Source organism: Acomys minous, assembly GCF_964271855.1.
Source record: "Acomys minous genome assembly, chromosome: 19".
Classification (NCBI taxonomy): domain Eukaryota; kingdom Metazoa; phylum Chordata; class Mammalia; order Rodentia; family Muridae; genus Acomys; species Acomys minous.
This window is the reverse complement of record NC_140499.1, coordinates 60,280,300-60,301,095: the sequence shown is the minus strand read 5'-3', so window position 1 is coordinate 60,301,095 and position 20,796 is coordinate 60,280,300. Positions and strand designations below refer to the sequence as shown.

Sequence of the window (20,796 nt, the reverse complement as noted above, 5' to 3'; positions counted from 1 at the left end):
GGAGCTGAGGAGGGGCTAAGGGGTTCAAGCAGTCGACGAGGAAAGCCCTACCTGGCTTCTGGGCACTCAAGAAAAAGCCAAGGGTAGCCTCTGCCTTTTCCACCTGCTCTGAAGAGCATACGGACGGGTTCAGGAAGAGACCAGGTGAACACCTGGAGGTACTTCCAGGGCAGGTTAGTTAGAGAAGGGGGTGCTCACCCTGAAACAGGGCACTGGGGGTAAGGAGCTGTGGCTGGCTGAAATAGGCGAGACAGGGCCTGGGTGGAGGTGTGGCGGGAGTTCTCACAGCTGTAGGGTGCTGTCACCGGTGCTATTGACCCGACTGGTTTCTGCAGTGGCCTGGAAAGAGCCTGCTAAGATCCTTATCCCGGCAGGAACAGAACTGGTTTCTCGACTAGCGACGCCAACAGGGAAAATGCAAGAGGAAGCCAAAAGGTCAGGAGGGCAGTGCCAGGCCCCAAGGAGAGGTGGGAAGACCTGCACAGGGTAGCCTGCTGGTCCCTAGGAGTTTCAGTAGCCCCTGCAGGGGCCTCCCTCTGCCTGTCTGCCCTGATTTGCCTATAAGTCAATCATTTTCTCTGCAATCACACTCTCGGCCCTGTCCCCTTGTCCTGCTCCAGTGGACAGATGGCCCAGCCTGGAGAAACACCTGGTTGGACTCAGCCCATTCCCCAATTCACACCAACACTAAAGTGCCTTTAGGGAAGGGAAGGGTTGGGGGACCCCACCACCACCCCCCTCACCCCTTCCAGACTTCTAAGAACAACTTCTTTTCTTCTTTACCACAAAGGCCCTGGCATCCAGTCCCATCCATCTTGGCCTGCAGAGGGCCATAAGCTCTTTGTCAGGCCCTGGGGTCATAGGACCTGGCCCTTCCTTCCCTCGCCCTGCCCCTCTGGAGAATTTCAGCCCTCGGGTCCAGATCTCCTTACTTCCTCGAACCCTCCCGAGCCCATCTCCCTGCTCAGTCTTCTCTCTTATTTGTTTCTTTCCCATTCTCTGCCTCTCCTTCTGGGTGTGTGAGTGCGTGTGCATGCGTGTGCATGCGTGTGTGTGTATGTGTGCATGCGCTATTCTCCCACTACATCCCTATCCTGTCATCTTTTCTTTCTCATGAGTCTGACTCTTGCTCTACTTCCCTACCCTTTGGGCTTCCCTACCTTGGCCATTTTACCACATGTGGCATACCATGTGTCTGGTGCTTTCTGGTGCCGGGGGACCTCAGAGGTCCACAGAGCACTGTTCAGAATCTTCTCTGGCTGTTTATCGAGATCTCTACGTTTTGTCCTTAGTGAGTTTTTCCCTTAACTCCAAGCTCCTGTCTCTTGGAGGACAGGAATAAGAACTGTCCCCACTTCTCCCTAGGGCTCTGCCTCCCCAGCCATCTCTTCACTTGCCTCTGCCCTTTGTCTCTCTGGCTTCCTGGCTGCCATTTTGTTCGAGGCACTCAGCTACCCGGCAGGGTTGGCTTCCCTGTGGTTATGTTCTTAGAAACTTGGGCTTCAGAGAGAGAAGCCCTGCTGAGTAGGAACAGAATCTCAGGGAACAAGGTGGGGGCCTTTGTTCCCCGGCAGCACTGTTGAGTAAGAAAGACTCAGGTAAGGTGGGGAAGAGGCTTCGCAGGGCGGGAAGCTGGGTGGCTCTCTCACAGTTGAGTCAGGTGGGAACACCCCTGATCCCATCACCCTCACCAGGACTGTACTTTCCCTGCCATCCTGTGGACACAGCCCAGGGAAGGGGCGAGAGGGACAAACTGCACAGCTCTCAGGAAGTCCTGCAATCAAATCCATGGAGCCCCACGTGAGGGCAGCAGCGAAGAGACCATGTCGAAGGCTGAGGTAATAGGAAGAAAGACAGCAAGGCTTGCAGCTGAGTCGTGCACTCCAGCAAGAAACCAGTGGGAGAAAAACCCTTTCTGCAGCCAGCCCTCAATTGACTTTTTCCCCTTTGTGAAAAGACCAGAGTCAGGTGTCCCAAGGCCTTTCTCAGCACATTCCCCCCCACCCCACCCCCGTTCCTCCCGTCTGCAGAGAGAGTCCACACTCTCTGCCATCCTTTTCTCTACCATGGACCCAGACATCAGTCTCCTGCCTGCCCTTCGATTGCTCTTCCATTTCTCTAACCCAGTTCCTCCTAGCCGCCAAATAAAACACCCCAACCACCTTTAAAAGCTTATGACCCGGCCCTGAGTCACCCTGACCATCTAGGAGAGAAAGCCATGGATATTCAAATGACAACATCAACAGAGAGGCTGTTCCTACAGGCAGATAAAGTAGCAAGCCTTCATGAAGGAGCTAAATGTGGCAAGGGTAGGGGATGCTTAAAGGTCAGCTAATACCACTTTATGTTTCATGTTGGACATGAAGAGGCCACTAAGGTAATTTTTGTTTCGCTATTTTTATCTGATTTGGTTTCTGTTTTGGAATGCTGGTGCTGGAAACCTGGGCTTTGTACATGCTAAATATGTGCTGTGTTACTGACCATCATCTACGCAACCCCATGTTAATTTTTCAGACCAATGATAAGTTAGGTTTGAAGGATTGCCTAGGATTGTGCAAAGTGAACTAAAGAAGTAGAACCCCTCCCCCAACTCTCTCTCTCTCTCTCAGTTGCCTGAAAAACATGGCGTCCGGGCTGTCAAAGTAAGCACTGTTTTATTTTATTATTACAGTGTGTGATGACGTACGAGGGTTTGTACAGGCCATGGCACTCATGTGAAGGTCAGGGGACAACTTCCAGGAGCTGGTTCTTCTTCCACTGTGGGTTCCAGGGATCAGACTCCAGTGGTTACGTTTTTACGGCAATTGCTTTTACCCATTGAACAATCTCATTACCCCTTTTTTATTTTGGGCATTTTGTTGTTGCTGTTTTTGGAGGTTTTATGCTGGCTTTTTTGTTTGGTTTGGTTTTTTTTTTTTTTTTGAAACAGGTGTCTTTGTGTAGCCCTGGCTGTCCTGGAACTTGGTCTGTAGACCAGGCTGGCCTTGAACTCAGAGATCTGCCTTTCTCTGCCTCCTCAAGTTCTGGGATTAAAGGCATATACCAACCTGCTTGGCTCTTTTGTGTGTGTGTGTGTGTGTGTGTGTGTGTGTGTGTGTGTGTGTGCCAAAATGTCCTAACTAGGTTGGCCTCAAGCTTGCAGTGATCCCTCCTGTTTTAGCTTCTCATGCTAGGAGAGCAAGTGTGTGTCATTGAGCTTAGCTGAGCCTGTCATTTTCAGTGGTGTGTGTGTGTGTGTGTGTGTGTGTGTGTGTGTGTGTGTGTGATGTAGCCTAGGTTGGCCTCAAACTTTTGATCTTCCTGCCTCCACCTCCAGCACCACCAGGCCCAGCTCTAAACCATCATTGTTTCTGAAAGGTTCCTGTTGTTGCTAAGTGCTATGTGCTTAGTGCGATTTTCTTCAACTCTGCTAATGCCTTGTAAGGTGTTTATAAACACTACTTGTGGATTATGAACTTTGAAATCATAGTGGCCATTATTGAAAGATTCCTTCCGGCCCTGGGAGTGGTGGTGCACGCCTTTAATCCCAGCACTCTGGAAGCAGAGGCAGGTGGATCGCTGTGAGTTCAAGGCCAGCCTGGTCTACAAAGTGAGTCCAGGAAAGCCAAGGCTACACAGAGAGACCCTCAAAAAACAAAGCAAATGAACGAACAAAAAATAAAAATAAAAATAAAAGGAAAGAAAGAAAAAAGACAAAATTCCTTCCTACCTCTTTTGTTTTTTGAGGAATGATCAGTGTCCCACCTGTTCCTTGGCCATGTGTGACTCAAGGCCCAGCCTTGACCCCATCTCTGGACCCTGTCAATAGTAGCTAGTCCAAGGATGGTCCTGCAGTGTAAGCTTGGGACGTGAAGAGATGGACCCAGGTAGAGACTGTCCCTTGTCACTGTCTCAGGCTGTAACTTTGTAAGCTCGGCTGCACATGAAGCTCATTTTGACTGGGGAAAAGTGATTTGTGATAAGGCTGACTGTGACCAGTGCACTGACTCAGAGATGAGCAAGATAGAGAGGAACAAGGAGAGACATGATGGCTCGGAGGCTTTGGACCCACGGGCACCGAAAGCTAGACCCGGGCAGAATTCACTAGTACGTAAGCCAAAGGTCGTGTGAGTTTGTTGGGTTCGGTTTGGGTTTTGTGGTGGTGGGGATGGCGCTCAGGGCCTTGCACATGCTGAGCACCTACCTATTCTGCAACTAAACCACAGCCCCAGAGCCAAGGGTGTGACTTTCCGCCCAGTACTAGGGATTGAACCTGGGGCTTTCTACAAACTAAGCAGGCACTCTAGCACTAGGCAAGCTATGTCCAGCCTTGAGCTGGTTTGTTTTTATTGGTGGTGAGGGGCGTGTGTGTGTGTGTGTGTGTGTGTGTGTGTGTGTGTGCGTGCGTGTGTGTGTTTGAAGGCAGACATATACCATGACACAAGTGGAGGTCAGAGAATAACCTCAGGTGTCAATTCTTGCTTTCCACTTTGTTTGGAATGGGTTCTCTTAGCCGGGCAGTGGTGGTGCACGCCTTTAATCCCAGCACTGGCAGGTGGATCCCTGTGAGTTCAAGGCCAGCCTGGTCTACAAAGCTAGTTCAAGATAGCCAGGGCTACCCAGAGAAACCCTGTCTCAAAAAAAAGGAAAGAAAATAGAAATAGGTTCTCTTGTTCAACACTCTGTACAGCAGACTAACCCACATCTTCCAGGGATCCTTTTGTCTTTGCCTCGTACCTCCCTGGAAGAAAGCCACCACATCCAGCCAAACCATGTGAAGTCTAAGGATCCTAACAAGGGTCCTCATGTTTGCATAGCAAGCACTTACCCACTGAGCCATCTCCCCAGCCCTGTTACTGTTTCTTGTTTTGTTTGTTTGCTTGTTTGAGATGAGTCACACTGTAGGTAGGCTGCCTTTGAACTCACAGCCTTCAGCCTCCCAAGTGCTGGGATTAAAGGAATAAGCCACCATGCTTTGAAACAGTTTTGTGGGCAGCGGTAGTGCAGGCATTTAGTCCCAGAACTTGGGAGGCAGAGGGAGGCAGGTAGGTCTCTGAGTTTGAGGCCAGCATGGTCTACAGAGAGAGTTCCAGGACAGCCAAGGCTACAGAGAGAAACCCTGTCTCGGAAAACAAACAAGAAACCAAACCAACAACAACAAAAAAGGTGATGGGGGTAGAGAGTTGGCTCAGTGGTTAAGAGCTTTTGTTGTTCTTGCAAAAGACCCAGATTTTCCTAGCACCACAGGGGGGCTCCCCACCTCCTCAGGCACTAGGCACGCATGTGGTACACAGATGTACATGCAGGCAAAAGGATCATACACAGAAAATAATAAAATACATAAAAAAAAACAGTTCTGTGTTTTAAAAACGACACAAAGGCACAAAAATGCTTGAGTAACTCGCCTGCTGCCACACTCTGGAACATCTAGGAGGGGCAGTGAAGGAGCTCGGGAGATGGGAAACCAGGAGCAGAAAGGGCGTGTGGGAGATCTTGAGATGAGGAGGAAAGTGAGTGGCAGGTACAGGGTCCTGACTGGCAGGGGACCTTTCCCTCAGAGACCTAGGCAGGAGCAAGGACAGCCCGTGGGCGTTAAATGAGTTCATCTGGAACCACGTGGGAGGCCAATGCATGCCACCACTGTGGAAAACAGGTCGAGAGAGTAGGAGGCAGCTCCCTGGCACCCGACATTTGATCAGGTAACCAGGGCTGGGGAAGAGAAGAGAGAGAGAAAAAGGTCAGGCAAGGGAGGCGCATTGCACATGGCTGACCTGCCGGGACGGTACCCTCTCCCATTGCCCAGGGAGCCACAGAAGGATTTTTGGCTTACTTTTTAAAAACATTTTAATAAAATTAACAAATAAATATTCTAAATCACACAGACTACAAGGGTAAAGGAGTAGAGGTCAGAGAGACAGTCTCCTCCAGGAAGAAGGGCGCTGGTGTGGAGCTGGTACTGCTGGCCTGGGGAAGGGGTTCTGGGCCTTTGTAGTCTGTCCCTCCAGGGGGGCCCTGGAGGAAACAGTGACCTTTGGGAGTAAGGGGAGGGCTAGCTTGTAAGATGGATGAAGGGAGGAGGTTAGTGGGCTGTATGTAGTGGAAGGGGAAGAAATCTCTGGCAGGCAGCTCTTGGACCCACAGGCACTCACTCTCGGACGTAGGCCCTGGTGCACACAACGTCATCTGCTGTCATGGTCTGGAAGGATAAGAGGTAGTTAGCTGCTGAGCCACGCAAGCATCTTGGTTTTGAAGGAGGAAGGGGGTTGAGAGGTAGAGTGCTTTTACTTCCAAGCCCAAACAAGCGAGAGCAGATGCAAGAATGCCTGGGCATCGCAGCTGGGGATCAAGCAGAACCCCAATTCCTCCCGGAGTCTAGAGACAGTCAGGGACAGCCTGCTGGAAAAGTGTGGGCTTCCACTGAACAGGGTTAGCACTTCCAGACAGCCCCATGAGGAGGCAGAGGAGAGTGACCACAGCTGCTGCAGCCCAGGAGCCTGGCAGGGAAGGCTGAAGGCAGCAGGGGTCACCAGGGGCCATCAGGGGGTGGGGTGGGGCAAGGCTCACCAGGATCAGCTCTCCATCATTGGTCAGTTCTCTGGTCCAGGAGGTCTTGGGGCCCTCTCCCTTTAGAAGCCTTTGCTCACACACCATTTTGTTTTCACTCTCCCATTTCACCAAACTCTGCAAGAGACCAGAGGCCAAATGAGCTGCGCTCACGGTAAGGGCCAAGACCTCTTTCCGGCACACCCCCCCCCCCCAAGGGAGAGTGAGTGGAGAGTCTGGGTGGGGAACGCTGGACGCTGAGAAGCATGGCAAAGTAGGTGCTGTGACACGGAGGGGACCCTCTCCACCCCCTCACCTTACAGGGTCTCCCGTCCACCGTCTGCTCCTCGAATTCCTCCCCGATCTTGAAGTTAATCTCTGTGGTTCGCACGGTGGTGGAGGTTTTTATGTAGAATGTCTCCCCGTCCTGTTTGATCTCTATGGCTGGCTTAGATGCTGCAGCCACTGCGATCTTCCTCAGCATCACATTAACCCCTGCAGGGAGAGAGAGAGGGTTGGCCCTGTCACACCCTGTCACACCCTGCCAGGAGACAGCTGGAGCAGCCCCGTTTGAGCCCTAGTGGTATGCAGTGGTGGTAGCGGTGGGGGTGGTTTAAGGCTATAGACTGAGGGATCAAGACAAAGTGTAAGAGTCCCACTTGGGCTACATGTCCCCAAGTTATTGAGACAGTAGATGGACAGGACCCACCAAGTTCCAGCAAACTATCCCTAGTACCCTTAGGGGCAGCTCCCTCTCCCCCACCGTGGGCTACCAGGCAAGCGGTCAGTTTATCTCACCCACTGAGGTAGGCTTGCCGCTTACTAAGTCCCCTGTGCCCACTTGCAGGCTGCTTCCCGCTCTGCCCCAGCTGTCTACCCTGTTTGGCATGAAGTTAGGTCTTCATTTGTACAATCTCTGCCCCTCCCAGAGCTAAGGAGCATCTCAGCAGAAGGAGATATTTCTCTCTGCAGAGGCTTGGGGAAATAAGACGGTATTGCCACCCCGATCCCCCTCCCCACGATGGGTGACCCTGAGCGGATGGATAGCTTAAGCTTTTCCAGCTTCTGATTCCTCAACGGTCAATGGAAACAACAGCTGCTGCTTGCTTCTTCTTCTTCTTCTTCTTCTTCTTCTTCTTCTTCTTCTTCTTCTTCTTCAAGTTTTTTGTTGTTTTTTTGAAGATTTATTTATTTATTAAGTATATAGTTTTTTTTTTTAAGCATACAGTGTTTTGCCTGCATCTACATCAGAAGAGGGCACCAGCTCTCATTATAGATTGTTGTGAGCCACCATGTGGTTGCTGGGAATTGAACTCAGGACATTAGGGAAAAGCAAGCAGTGCTCTTAACCTCTGAGCCATCTCTCCAGCCCCAACGGCTTCTTCTAATTGTTGTACAGCTCCACATTTAAAACTTAGGATACACAAGGCCAAGTACGCATTCATATTTTCTGGAAACATTTTTGTAGATGAGAGTAAGTACGATGAAAAAGCCAAAACAGAGCAGGGCAGGGTGGTGCACATCTTTTTAGGAGGCAGAAGCAGGCAGATCTCTGAGTTTGAGGCCGGCCTGGTCTACAGAGTGAGTTCAGGACAACTAGGGCTACACAGAGAAACCCTGTCTCTAAAAACAAAAAACAAAAACAAAAGGCCAGAACATGGTGAAACCTATTATTTCATGCAAAGTTTGCTGGGCTAGACTGCCCTTGTAATATTCCCAGGTGTCAAGGAATTCTCTGCTTTCCTGAGAAGAAAAAGTAGTGTCCCTTCTCGCACTCTGATGTTCCAAGCCCCAAGAACCTTCCAAAGGTCTTCCTACTCGGCCTATGTATATAGTCAGAGTCTCTGTGTCCTCATATACTTTCCCTCCCTGCCCCCCAGTTATGAAGAGGACTGGCCTCTGCTGGGACAGCAACACGAGGAGGAGGCTCTACCCTCACCTCTCCAAGGTGAGGAAGAACCAGCCCTTCAAGGGTACAACAGGGGATAAGACAGTTCAACTGCCATTGCTATCCCCTCCTCTGCTCATGTGTAAACACACACACACACACACACACACAGACACACTCACTCACACTCACTCACTCACTCATGCATCCCATAGCTTTGGGTTCCTGAGAAGAAAACTGACACTTCGCTCAGCCCCAAAGCTGACTCACCCAGTCTCAACAAAAAGACCTGCTGTGTTGGCCCTGACTATCATGGTAAGTCCTGAGCCTCCTCCATAACGTGACCCTTGAGAGGAGGGAGTGCGGAGTCTTCTGAGGCTGTGTTCAGGACACCCCTCCCTCCACCTAGTGCTTGGCGCCTGCAGAGCTGGGGGCCTGGCTCAGCTGACCTTGGCTGACACAGCGCAGTTTGCCTGGCAGGTCTGTTTTCAATCTGCCCCCTAGCAAGGCGCGTGGCTCTGAGTGACCCTGCAGAGAAGACAAACATTCTGAAGGCAGACAATAGGGTTGGGCCTTTCTCTCCAGCTGGACTCTGGGGGTGATGCCAGGCTCCCACATAAACTGAGGGGCCAGAATTCACAGCAAATAGGGGAAGAAATGGCAATAGATTTTTGCGAAAAGAAGATTTCTATCCTTTGATCTTTAATTTCATCAAGGGCGGAGCAAGAAAAATGGGTATGACTTTAAGAATGCCTGCGGTTAGCTGACACAAAGGACTAACAGCAAGGAAAGATGAGACCGGAGGCCCTACTGCCCTCCCACCCAACATTCTTTTTAGTGCCAGACGCACTCTTATATAGTCCTTAGCTCTTCGAGGGTATCCCCGTTTCCCCCAACAGGGGCTCCTCTCCAGTCTAGAAATGTTAGGCCCGCCAACCCCAACCCATAGGCCCTGGGGTAGTTTCCACTCTCTGCCGGTTAACGCCATCTCCCCTCAGAAGTCTTTCCTTTGCTATAGCTGCTAACCCATGCTGAAGGGGAGCAGAAGGTGGGCAGGCAGGGTCCGGGTGGATTCTGTGTTCCCACCCTTGGCTAGCAGCCCGGCCGCACTGGGTGCAGCTGGTCTCTGCCTAGGAGGGAGGCAATCCTAGACTTTCGGAAACGGGGGATTGGTGTTTCACACGAGGACATTTGTTGAAATCTAAGAAAGTGGTAATTGTCCAGAGCGATTTTAGGGCTTTGGAGCCGCTTGCTGTAGGAAAATATTTGTCTCACAGGTGGGGGTGGGGTGGGAGAACAGAGAGGAAAGTACAAGGCGTGGGGGTGGTGGGGGTGGGGTGGGGGGTGGGGGTCCGGGAGCTAGAGTGGTGGGCCACCTGGTGGGTGGAGCCAAGTGTTGAGGGCAATAGACCTGTCCTGCGGATTGGGTTATTGTTAGGGTCCGTTGCGAGGGCTTGGAATGTCGCCTAGGGCTCCCTGCCTGAATATTGGATTCTCAAAGCTGAGAGCCCGGTGCCCTGGTCAGCAGGTCCAGGCGCCGAGTAGCCAACTCCTCAGAAACTAACCTCATGCTTCTGGTTTTTACCTTGATTCACAGGCTCTGAGTCACCGTTGAAGCTGGCACTGGTGGGCGCCCAGCCTCAGAAAGTACAATTTAAGAGTCCTGAGCCTGGTGCCCCAAGACCCAGGGTATCCGGCACGCCCCTTTTCTGGGAACGCAGACTCCCAGGCACCCACTCCCTGATGCGGCCGTCTTTCTGGCCTTTACTTCCTCGGTTCCAGCACCCTTCTCGCCCCCCCCCCCCCGCCCTCCAGAGCACAAAACCCTTCTTACCCAGGGCTTTTAACAATTCCTCAAAGTTTTCCGATCGGATGATCTTCCAGTTGCCAGAAAAGTTAGGCATGGTGGTAGCAAGGCGGCTTTCTCTTTAGATCTTCAACTGGAGCACTGGACGCTGAGTTCTTTAGCCCAAAGATAACTCGCTGCCCGCTTTGTGGAACTGATATTTCCACCTGGGGCCCAAGCCTCGTGGAGGACAATTGCAAAGCCTCTGAGCGCCAGCGCTTTAGGCTTTTATACCCAGCTGGTGCATGAGGCGGCCCCGCCCCCGCCCCGCCCTCCACCCCACCTGGGGGCCCTGCTCCGTGGCCACCTCACCCCCGTCCTTTCTGGAATCTGGCCCGTTTCTAGAACTATGGGTGGGTCCATGGTTCTCTAAAGGCAAGATACCCTTCGCCCGCATCAGCAGGCGGACGGGGAAGTGTCAGAAGACAAACCCAGGGTTTGTGCCTCCGGCAAGAACAGGACACAGCTCGCCTGGGTCATGGATGCTCTGGTCTCACAGCCTGCAGAGCGAACACAAGTCCCATTTCACGAGTTTCCCATTAGTCCTCTACTAGACTCGCTGCTCTGGACAGCTCGGTGGCGCCAGACATCTGGAGACCCCACTCGAGCCTGAACTGGATCCAATGGAACAGCTCGGAACTCAGGCGTTCCTTTGGGTGACTGGGAGGTGCCGCTCTGTCCTCCACCCCTTGACTCAACTCTAGGTTCGAGTAATGCCTGGGGACGCCTGAAGTGAGCACAAGGCAACTCATTCATTCTTTTCCAAGCACTGAACGGACAACGAAGGGTTAAGCAGGAGCCCCGGGCTAGAGGCTAGGAGGGCAGAGGTCACAGCCAATCACTTGACACGACTCTTTATTAGGGCTCTTTCTCTGTGGCTCCGCTTCCCCAGCCCCCTGGGCCACAAGGGGAGGGGGGGAGTTGGACCTCGAGCGTGCCCGCCACCGCCCCCCTCCCCCCGCCCGGCATGCCTCAATGCCACTGGCGTTGGGAGAAGGCTACCTGTGCTGGGGTGGGTCTGAGATGCCGCCATCCAGAGCTGCAAGTGCAGCGGGCCAGGGCTTTCGGAGGATGATTTTTAAGTGGGCAAACCCCTAGTGGAAAGGGCAAGAGACCAGGAGCAGAACAAACAGGTGGGGCCTCTGAGGCACGCGGGTGGCCAGAAACAACGCAGCTAGAGCGGGAAGCGCTTTCCCTTGCCTGTGCGTTCACCCCCAACCTGTAGCCCCCACAGGCTCTCAAACAGGGATCACCACCTGGCCCCTCCTTGTCGATGTGGGCAAGGTTGGAGCAGCCAGCCTTGACCCGGTGAACTGGGGACTGGCAGGCTTTGCTGGGGAGTCGAATTGAGCTGTGGACAGGGCCTGGAGGATTAACCATAGTCCAGACAGTGTCATGCAGAGGCCAGACAGAGTCAGGCAATTCCCAAATAATGGGGTGTGGAAAACTTGAGAGGATGAGAGAGGCAGGCTGCCTCTCAGAAGGGCGTCTGGATTGCCCCCACCACCACCCAGAGGGAGTGGGTCTGGGTCCAGGGCTCTAGAATTTAAAGGGGAATTCTCATTTGCGGGGCTGCGGTCGGGGTAGGAGGCATAAGCTCCTGAAGAGGCACACACAGGCAGTTCCCCTGCTGCAGAGGTGGAGAGAAAAGGAACTCCTGGGGAACGCATGAGTGCAGGTTGCCGCCCTCCCCACGGAGCTTCGGCGTACTTTCTAGATGATTTTAGGTTCTGACAATGAGTTCGGCTTCTAGCACAAGAAATGAGGAGTGGCCCGAGGAGGGAACAAGGCAGAAAACAGGCGCGTGCTGCCCTCCCCTCCAGTGTCCCCACCTCGTCTACTGGTCATTGTGTTCAAACTCCACATCTCCAGACTTCTGGAGGCCATAGACAGGAGAGGCCCTTTGTAGCATTTTCCCTTCTACAAGAGAAAAGGGAAGGGCAAGCCCTGACTCTTTCCAGCAGCCTTGAGGCCCTTACAGATGCCCACCAGGGTGATGGCACCCAGCCTAGGAAGGAGGCCCAAGATAGTTCAGAGAAACACAGGCCAGGTGCAGAGTCCCACGGAGGCTGGAGGCTGGGGGAGGCTCCCCAGGTGGGAATGGGAGCCCTCGCCCACTCCCCTCCCTTCATCCCCAGCCTGCTCCCCTCCTCTAGCAACTGGCTAGGATTTCCAGAGACAGAAGTAAGACAAAGGGAAGTGGGACTGGGCGGGGAATTCTTTCCAGATGTGTTTGTGGTTTGGCAGCTCAGGGCCAGAGCTCCAAGCACCCCAACTTTACAGAAGGGACTCAGGACTAGCTAGGGCTGGGGGTTTCAACCTCCAGCAGTCTTTTTATTTCAGGGGAGTAGCAGGAGTGCTTATGCGAGCAGCTGGGAAAAGGGGACACCAGGAGGAGGGCTAGCAGAGATGGCTGGGGTATCCATCTAACAAGGGGGCAGGGCTAGGGCCCCAGAGCTGTTCCGATGGGAGGAGCTGCAGCCATAAGAGCCCCATGCCCAACTACTGGCTTTAATTTCCCACTGGGATCAATAAGGAATGGAATTTCCCGGTGCCTCTGGCCTTTCAATTATAACCAAATCTGCTGCAGATCTGCCCCAAGTGACCCCATTCCCGTGACCATACCCCTCTTGGGGCCCCTCTCCCGCCAAGTTTGTAGACACAATAGGGAAGCAGAAACAAGCTGAGGACCAGGTGGGGAAGAACAGACCAGCTCAGAGAGTGAAGGGACACGCGGGTGCTTTGTTTCATTGTGTGGCTAGGAGGAAGGTGGTCTCAGGCTTAGAGCAGAAAAACAGAGGTGGCTCGGAATAGGAGGCACTTCTGCCTTCTACATCCCCAAGACTGAGGAGCATAAAGAAGCACCCAGTCCATCATGGAAGGGGCCAGGGCTGACAGGATAAGAAGAGCAGGAAAGTCACAAAATTCCCACCCTCACTCCCAACCAGAAGCACACAGATTCTCTGTCAAGATCAGTACTGGTGGAAGGCTTCACTCAGAGTGGTATTAAGTGTCTACTGGGTCTGTGACTGGTGACCTGGCCTTCCAAAGTGTAAGCCAGCCAGGTTGGGCTGGATACTTTTTTTTAAAAAGATTTATACATTTATTTAATGCGTATGGATACTTTGTCTACATTATATCTCCATACCAGAAAATGGCATTAGACAGTTGTGAGCTGCCATGTGGGTGCTGGGAATTGAACTCAGGGCCTTTGGAAGAGCACTGAGTGCTTTTAACCACTGTGGGCTGGACATTTGCTTCTACAGAAGGTAGTGGTGGTGTTCTGAGCCAGAAGGAAGGCTGGCTGGGTTGAGTTAGACTTGTACCTCCTGAGCCTTTGCACCCTCAGGACTCTGCTGCACAGATTAGATCCATCATCCCACTTCTCACTGGGGTCCTCCATGAAAAGGGGACACTTGTACCTCTGCCTGTCTCCCTAGCTCAGGGACCCAGGTTTTGTTGTTATAGCAGGATGGAGGGCAACAGAGTCCCAAAGCTTAAAGACAGGGTCAGGGACCTAGGAAGGAAGCAATCCACCTCCCAGAAACATTTGGACGCAGAAGAGAACTTCCTGGGAATTAGGAAAGGAGGACCGAGAACCCTGAGGGTAAAGGGACGTTCCACCCAAAGGCAGAAGTTGCGGTGACTGCAGGGCCAGCCTGGGGTCTGGCAAAGGGAGGCAAGTAGGTCCAGGAGGACAGCACAGGAGCCTAAGAAGAAACAATAGGAAAGGCTGTGGCAGGAGGAGGGGCTCCCACAGGCCAGAAGAGGGTCTGTACAGCACCCAGGCGGGGCCTCTGTTGTTTTTGGCTCTGCCAGGCTTTTCCCAGCTCCAGCTGCCAACGCTCTCCTCAGGGCTGGGCTGGGCTGGGCTGGCTGAGCCAGGAAGACAGGAGGGTGGGGTAGGGATGCACTGGCTGAGGACGTGTCCAGACGTAGTCTCAGTCCCCTGTATAGAGACTGACCTGCAGTTACACTTCCATTGGCTCTATGGTCTGGTTCCTAGTACCGTACCCATCTGCCACTAACACACTGTTTTCAACTCTAGCAGCCAGGGTAGGAGGGATGAGGCTGTGGCCACAAGGAAGTTCAACAGGCAGGACAGATGGGTTTTGTGGTGCCTGGGGAAAAAGCTTGTTCTGAAAAAGACAAGGCTTTGGACAGCGCAGCCTCTTTCCAAGGAGGCAGCACTTGGCCAGGACACCGGGCCTGGAGAACCCTCAATCTGGTCACCTCCTTGATGCCGCCTTTCCTGCCCTCTGAGGGTAGGAAACAGAAAAAGAGCTGGGATCTGGGAGCCTCTTCTCATTTCCATACAACTGAGATGTTCTGGTTCCTGGAAGAGATGGAAGCAAGCAGTGCAAATTTTGGGCCCTTCCCCCCACCATTGCCATCCTAAGCCAGGAGAGGTGGAGACGGCTCAGTGGTGAAGAGCACAGGGGCTGCTCTTCCAGAGGACCTGGGTTTGATTCCTGGAGCCCACATGATGGCTCACAACTTGTTATAACTCTAGTTCCAAATCTCATGCCCTCTTCTGGCCTTCCTGGGTACTGGGCATGGTCACACATATACTGTACATGCAGTCAACCACATACACATAAAAATAAAGCTATAGATTAAAAAAAAAAAACCAAGAATCTGGTGCCTTAGCCAGTGCAAGGCCTTGTTGCTCACCCGTCCTCCGCTCCTATCTTGTCTAAGAGCAAAGCCAGCGACCTGCTGAGTGAGCAGGGCAGGGGAGGAGAGGAGGCCCCTGCACTGACCTAGACCTAATGGCTTGCTCTGGCCAGCGTGAACAAATGGGGAAACGATGTATGAAGGGGAAGTTCTGATTCTCCTCCCTGTGGGCATCAGCTCTGGGAAATGTCAGCTAACAAGCAAAGCTAAACTGCCCTACAACCTCCTCACTCCCAGAGAGCACTGGGCTGAGGCCTGTGAACTTGTTAGCCTAGCAATGTATGCCATCCAAATGACGTCCTCAACTTTCTCCTGCCTGCCGCTCCCCTAACGTGGGCCAAGCCATCTATGTGGGAGCTTTGGAACTTGGGGATTGGCAAGAACATGTCCTGGGGAATCAGAGGGCAGTGTTTCCTGGATTTCACAGCTGCCAACAACCTTGTCACTTTCATAGTCTTGGTCTCACACCTCCCAAGCTCCGGTAGCACCGGTTTCCCAGTGATGTGGGCTGTCCGTGGTGGGTCTTCCTACACTAGTAGCTGGCCCAGAGCCAGAGAGACTGTAGGCCAGGACTCACAGGACACACTCTGCCAGCTAGCCCGGTACAGGGTGGCCAGGCTGGATTCTCTGGGTGTGGGCCACGGTTCCCTCCCCAGCAGCCAGGGCATGGCACCCCTGCCTTCTTCCTCTCATGAGTTATGAGCAGGGGTCTCTCAGACAATACAGGCTAATTTTATGCCACCTTGACGCCTAGAGTCATCTAAGAGAGAAGCCCTACTGCAAATATGCCCCCATAAGCCTGAGCTGTGGACAAGCCTTTATTTTCTTAGTGATTGATGAGGCAGGGCCCAGACCACCCTAGGCTGGTGGTCCTGGGTTCTATAAGGAAGCAGGCTGAGCAAGACAGTAGGCAACCCCTCCATGACCTCTGCATCAGCTCCTGCCTCCAGGTTCCTCCGGTTTGTTGTTTGAGTTCCTGTCCTGACGTCCTTCAGTGATGGATGTGGAAACACAAGCCAAAGGAACCCCCTTCTCCCCAATTTGCTTTTGGCCGTGGTGTTTCATCATAGGAGTAGGATACTAACTAAAGCTGGATGTGGATGAGCACGCCTTTAGTCCCAGCACTCAGGAAGCAAATGTAGGCAGATCACTGTGAGTTCGGGGCCAGCCTGGTCTAACAAGCTACACAGAGAAACCCTGTCTCGGAAAAAACCAAAAAGATACTGAGCAGGATTCCACAGGCTGTAACCGTAGGGCATGGCCTCTGGGGAACTAGCTGCTTTAGTCTAGCACTGTGCTGCTTGCTGCTCTGAAAAGCTGGGCCAGAGTCCCAGGCCTTGTCCTGAGAAAGCTCCCACTCTTAGCTGGCAGTATGCACAGCCTTCTGGTAAATGCCTTCTAGTCAATGTCACGGATGTATCCACCCTAGAGTCTCACTCTGGAGAACTGACAGGTACGTGGCGCCTAGACACTACACTTCTACTCAGAGTTTGTGTGTGTGTGCATGGTGCCCATGAGCATGTGTGGAGGTTGGAGGTCGATGGTGCGTGTCTCGTTTCTTGGTTTCTTGAGACAAGGTCTCTCTCTCTACATAGCCCTCACCATCCTAGAACCCAGAGAACCACCTGCCTCTGCCTCCTGAGTGCTAGGATAAAAGACATGCGCCGCCGCCACCCAGCTTCATCTTTTTTGAGACAGGATCTCACTGAACCTGGGACTCACTGATTCAGCTGGGCTGTCTTGCTGGCCAGTGACCTCCATGTACCCTCCCTGGCAGTGCTGGTTACAGGCGTGCGCTGCCATGCCCACCTTTTACATTTGTGCTGGGGATCCCCACTCAGGTCCTCATGCTTGTGGAGCATGGATCTTACTTACCTACCAACTGAGCCATCTCCCTGGATCCCGGAAGTCTTCACAATATTTGCTCATGTACGTTCTCTGGAAATCCTAGGCTCTTATTGTGCCTTGTCAAAGGGGGATGAGGTTGACAATGCCCCTAGTAAGACTAGAAGTTATATAAAAAGAGAAAGCCAGAAGGCCATCAGTGTAGCTAAGTGTAGGGGTGAGGACTGCTGTAAAACCCACGCAGAAGTGCTGCAGGTCTGGTTCACTGTGGCAATGAGTGTGGATCTCCATGTAAAAGCTGAACTTTTCCTTGCAGCGCCACTAGATGTCACTTGCCCATGTTTTCTGCCCTGATGACTGACCAGGCTGTGCAGTCAGCCTCTACCCTGACCTGCCTGGGCCCACCACTCTCTGGGCATGGGCACACTCAGTGTTCTTTGGGGCCTGAAGAGGGCTGAAAAGCCAGTCAGCCTAGGTTTAAATAGCTGCTCACCATCCAGAACTGAAGTTCAACCGCTTGCCTGAAGTTGAACTTGCCCAAATGAGGCCACTCGGCAGCCCCACTGCTGTGGGTGCAAAAGCCTCTGCACTGGTTCTCACTCACTCTCTGCTGGCGGCAGCTAGGTAGCCCGCACTAATTTCTATCATTCCTCTGCTCCAGATCCTACAGTGCTTTCCCACTTGATGCAGTGTGAAGCCTCAAATCCTTCTGATGTACAGCGAAGCCCTGTTATCTGCCTGTGTCTTCCCTTCCTTCCTGACCTCACCTACCCTTTCCTTCCTGGCTTACTCCGCTGCAGCCATGCAGACCCCCTAGCCTGCCTCTTCAACACACAAGCAGCCATCTGGCAGTCTTCCTCTGACTATTTACACAACTTGGTCCTCTTACCTTTCAGGTCTCCTCGTAAACGCCACCATCTCAAAGCTCTTCCTATGACAAATACCCGGGCAAGCGTGCTGTTGTGTGCTGCACACGTACCCCCTCCTTCCTATCACTTAAGTACTTTAGTATCTCCTGACTCACGCATGGGACTCACGCACTCACCTCGGCTGGAGTCCTGAACTGCTCCCTTCCTCTCCCCTCTAGCCCGTTCTGCAGCCAGGCAGACCTGGAATAGCTAGGAGCGCAGGTCTGTGCCACACAGTGCAGGTCAGCATCTCCCACGCTGTCTGGGTACTACAGAGCTCAGAAGTGAGGTAACAGAATTGCTACAAATGAGATACACCTCCCTTCCTGTGTTTATGAGTTCATCTGTATGCACACATGCATGTGTGTGCAGATCTCTTGCAGATGGCTAGAGCCCTGTGAACTGCTTGGTATGGGTGCTAGCAACCAAACTTGGATCCTCTGTAAGAACATCATCTCACTGGTCACCTTACAAAGTAAATCAATCTTTTCTTTTTCTTTTTTCTTTTTTTTTTTTAGACAGGTTTCTTTGTGTAGCCCTGGCTGCCCTAGATTCATTTTGTAGACCAGGCTGGCCTTGAACTCACAGAAATCCGCCTGCCTCTGCCTCCCGAGTACCGGGATTAAAGATGTGCGCCATCACGCCCTGATGTGTGTGTGTGTGTGTGTGTGTGTGTGTGTGTGTGTGTGTGTGTGTGTGTGTGTGTAGCCTTGGCTGTCCTAGACTCTCTTTGTAGTCCAGACTGGCCTCCAACTCATGAAGACCCACCTGTGTTTGCCTCCTGAGTGCTGGGGTTAAAGGCGTGCACTACCATGCCTGGCAAATCAATCTCTGAAAACAAACAAGGTCTCACTATTTAAGCCTAGGCTAGCCTGGACCTACGTAGATCCCGCTGGTCTTGAACTCACAGGGATTTGACTGCCGCTGCCTCTCAGGTGCTGAGATTGTACACGCACAATATGAGGAAGCAAATTATGTAAATAGGCAAAAGAAGACTATGCCAGATGAAGGACAGATGCAGGGGCTTTGGAGCATATGTGTGCTTGTGCAAACAAGGCATGGGCCACCATATTTGGCCTTTTTTTTTTTTTTTTAACATTTACTTCTGGGCTAGTACCATTAGAAAGGCAGAGGCAGGCGGATCTCTGAGATTAAGGCCAGCGTGGTCTACAAAATGAATTCCAGGATAATCAGAGCTGTTACACATAGAAACCTTGTCTTGAAAAACCAAAAGAAAAAGATTTACTTTTGAGAGGCCAAGAGGCTTTAGTGCTAGGGGAGCCAGAGGCAGACTCTGGAGTTTGAGGCCAGCTAGGCCTATATAGTGAGTTCCAGTCAAGACAGGATGACATAGTGAGACGGTGTCCAAACCTCCAAATCTTGTGATCGTCCCATCCCTGCCTCCTGAGTGCCGGATGAGCAACCAACACTTGGCCTTGCAATGTGGGCTCAAAACCTCAGTTTGTAGCCGATCTCCACTGGGCTTTGCATCCTGGTTCAGATGTGCCCAGCACACCTGTCCTTCTCCTGCGCTGCTCACATCTCCACTGGGCTTTGCATCCTGGTTCAGATGTGCCCAGCACACCTGTCCTTCTCCTGTGTTGCTCACATCTCCACTGGGCTTTGCATCCTGGTTCAGATGTGCCCAGCACACCTGTCCTTCTCCTGCGCTGCTCACATCTCCACTGGGCTTTGCATCCTGGTTCAGATATGCCCAGCACACCTGTCCTCCTGCTGCTCATGTCCCCTTCTCTCATACTCCTCCAGCTGCACAGATGCGCTTCCACACAGCAGACAACATTGTCTTTTAGAAATACAGACCTGCTAATATTACTAGCCTGCATTACATCTTGGCTCTGGATGGCAAATGCGTGGTGCTGAGGATTCCTAGCTTTTCTTCCTCAGGGCTAAGGACAATACCATTTCCAGCGTCTAGCACACTGCCTGGTGTAGAACAGACACCGAGTAAGGAGCTGAGTGGTGGAAGCCGGTGTCCTGCCAGCTAACCACTCAGATGCTAACAGCGAGGCAGGGGCTTCAGGCCTGCTCACCAAATCTGAGTGCTTGGGAAAGATTCCTTACATTTTGGTTAACTTCAATTTCAGTGGTTAAGTTAGAATACCACCTTGAAGGGCTAGAGAGATGGCCCAGTGGTGAAGAGAACTGGCTGCTCTTGCAGAGGACTGGATTTCATTTCCAGTACCCATGTGACAACTCACAACTGTCTGTAAACCCAGTTCCAGGGGACCTGATACTCTAATGGCCTCCGTGGCACCAGGCACACAAGTAGGACACAGACATACATGTAGGCAAAGCACTTGTACACACAAACAACACCCCCCCCCCCCGGCCAGGTTTCTCTATATAGAATCCTGGACTTGATTCATACACCATGCTAGTCTTAAACTCACACCAACCCCCGCCTGCCTCTGCTTCCCTGAGTGCTAGGATTAAAGGTGTGTGCCGCCACCATTGCCCGGCTCCCTGAACCATCTCAGAGTAGCATGGTGCACCTCAAGGGCTCAGCACAGCGCAGGGCCCAGTGAAGCTCTCTAGAGACCACAGTCTTACAGTATCTACAAACACTACCCCTTATAAGTTAAAGCTAAAACTCAGGATTTGAGACTCCAGGAATCAAAGTAATTCATTGCTACAAATAATTAAATGACAAAATGAAAACGTGAAGGGATGGAAAGGTAGTTCTGAAAGCAGGGGCAGTAAAACTGGACAGACCCATGACTCACCTTTAGGCGATGAGGGTGTGTACCACTGGGGAAGAGCTGGCAACAGCTGCCAGGCTGGCGTCACCAAGCACCCGTCCTCCCCCACTCTGTCCCTCCCTATGCCCACAGAGTCACTCCACCCCATTCCCCTGGTCACATACCCTCTACGTGAGGGTGCCTGCATGGCTTGGGGCGCCACTTCAGGTGTGACAGTAAAGACAAGGCTCGTTTGTGTGACAAGAGCCTTACCAAAGCTTTGGATCAGCTAACAAATGAGGGCTCCAGTGAACCGTCCAGACAGCCTCGGGTCCTCCCAGAACCACACAGCCCTCCTCATGGGATGGTATTTAACGAGAAGCCAAAAGGAATCCAGCACAGGAGCTGGAG

At 52.4% G+C, this 20,796-nt stretch overlaps 1 protein-coding gene and 1 long non-coding RNA gene across 2 annotated transcripts; both read right to left on the bottom strand.

The window, feature by feature from the left end:
• Positions 1-5,797: 5,797 nt before the first annotated feature.
• Positions 5,798-10,475, bottom strand: CRABP2 (cellular retinoic acid binding protein 2). The gene is made up of 4 exons (XM_084769720.1): positions 10,245-10,475; positions 6,839-7,017; positions 6,544-6,660; positions 5,798-6,175 (listed from the first exon to the last, which is right to left on the bottom strand). The coding sequence occupies exons 1-4, from the start codon at positions 10,312-10,314 to the stop codon at positions 6,125-6,127; spliced, it is 417 nt and encodes a 138-aa protein (XP_084625846.1). The 5' UTR covers positions 10,315-10,475; the 3' UTR covers positions 5,798-6,124.
• An 856-nt stretch (positions 10,476-11,331) lies between these two features.
• On the bottom strand, positions 11,332-19,279 carry LOC311590585. Its single transcript, XR_014776920.1, has 2 exons — positions 16,809-19,279; positions 11,332-14,592 (listed from the first exon to the last, which is right to left on the bottom strand). It is a non-coding gene; the product is annotated as an uncharacterized lncRNA (long non-coding RNA).
• Between the last annotated feature and the right edge of the window lie 1,517 nt (positions 19,280-20,796).

Coding starts and splice junctions, on each gene's coding strand:
- CRABP2 (XM_084769720.1), bottom strand. CDS start 10,314: ATGCCTAACTTTTCTGGCAACTGGAAGATCATCCGATCGGAAAACTTT. Junction 6,661..6,838: donor TGGACGGGAGACCCTGTAAG/GTGAGGGGGTGG, acceptor GGTCTCTTGCAG/AGTTTGGTGAAATGGGAGAG. Junction 6,176..6,543: donor ATGATGGAGAGCTGATCCTG/GTGAGCCTTGCC, acceptor TTATCCTTCCAG/ACCATGACAGCAGATGACGT.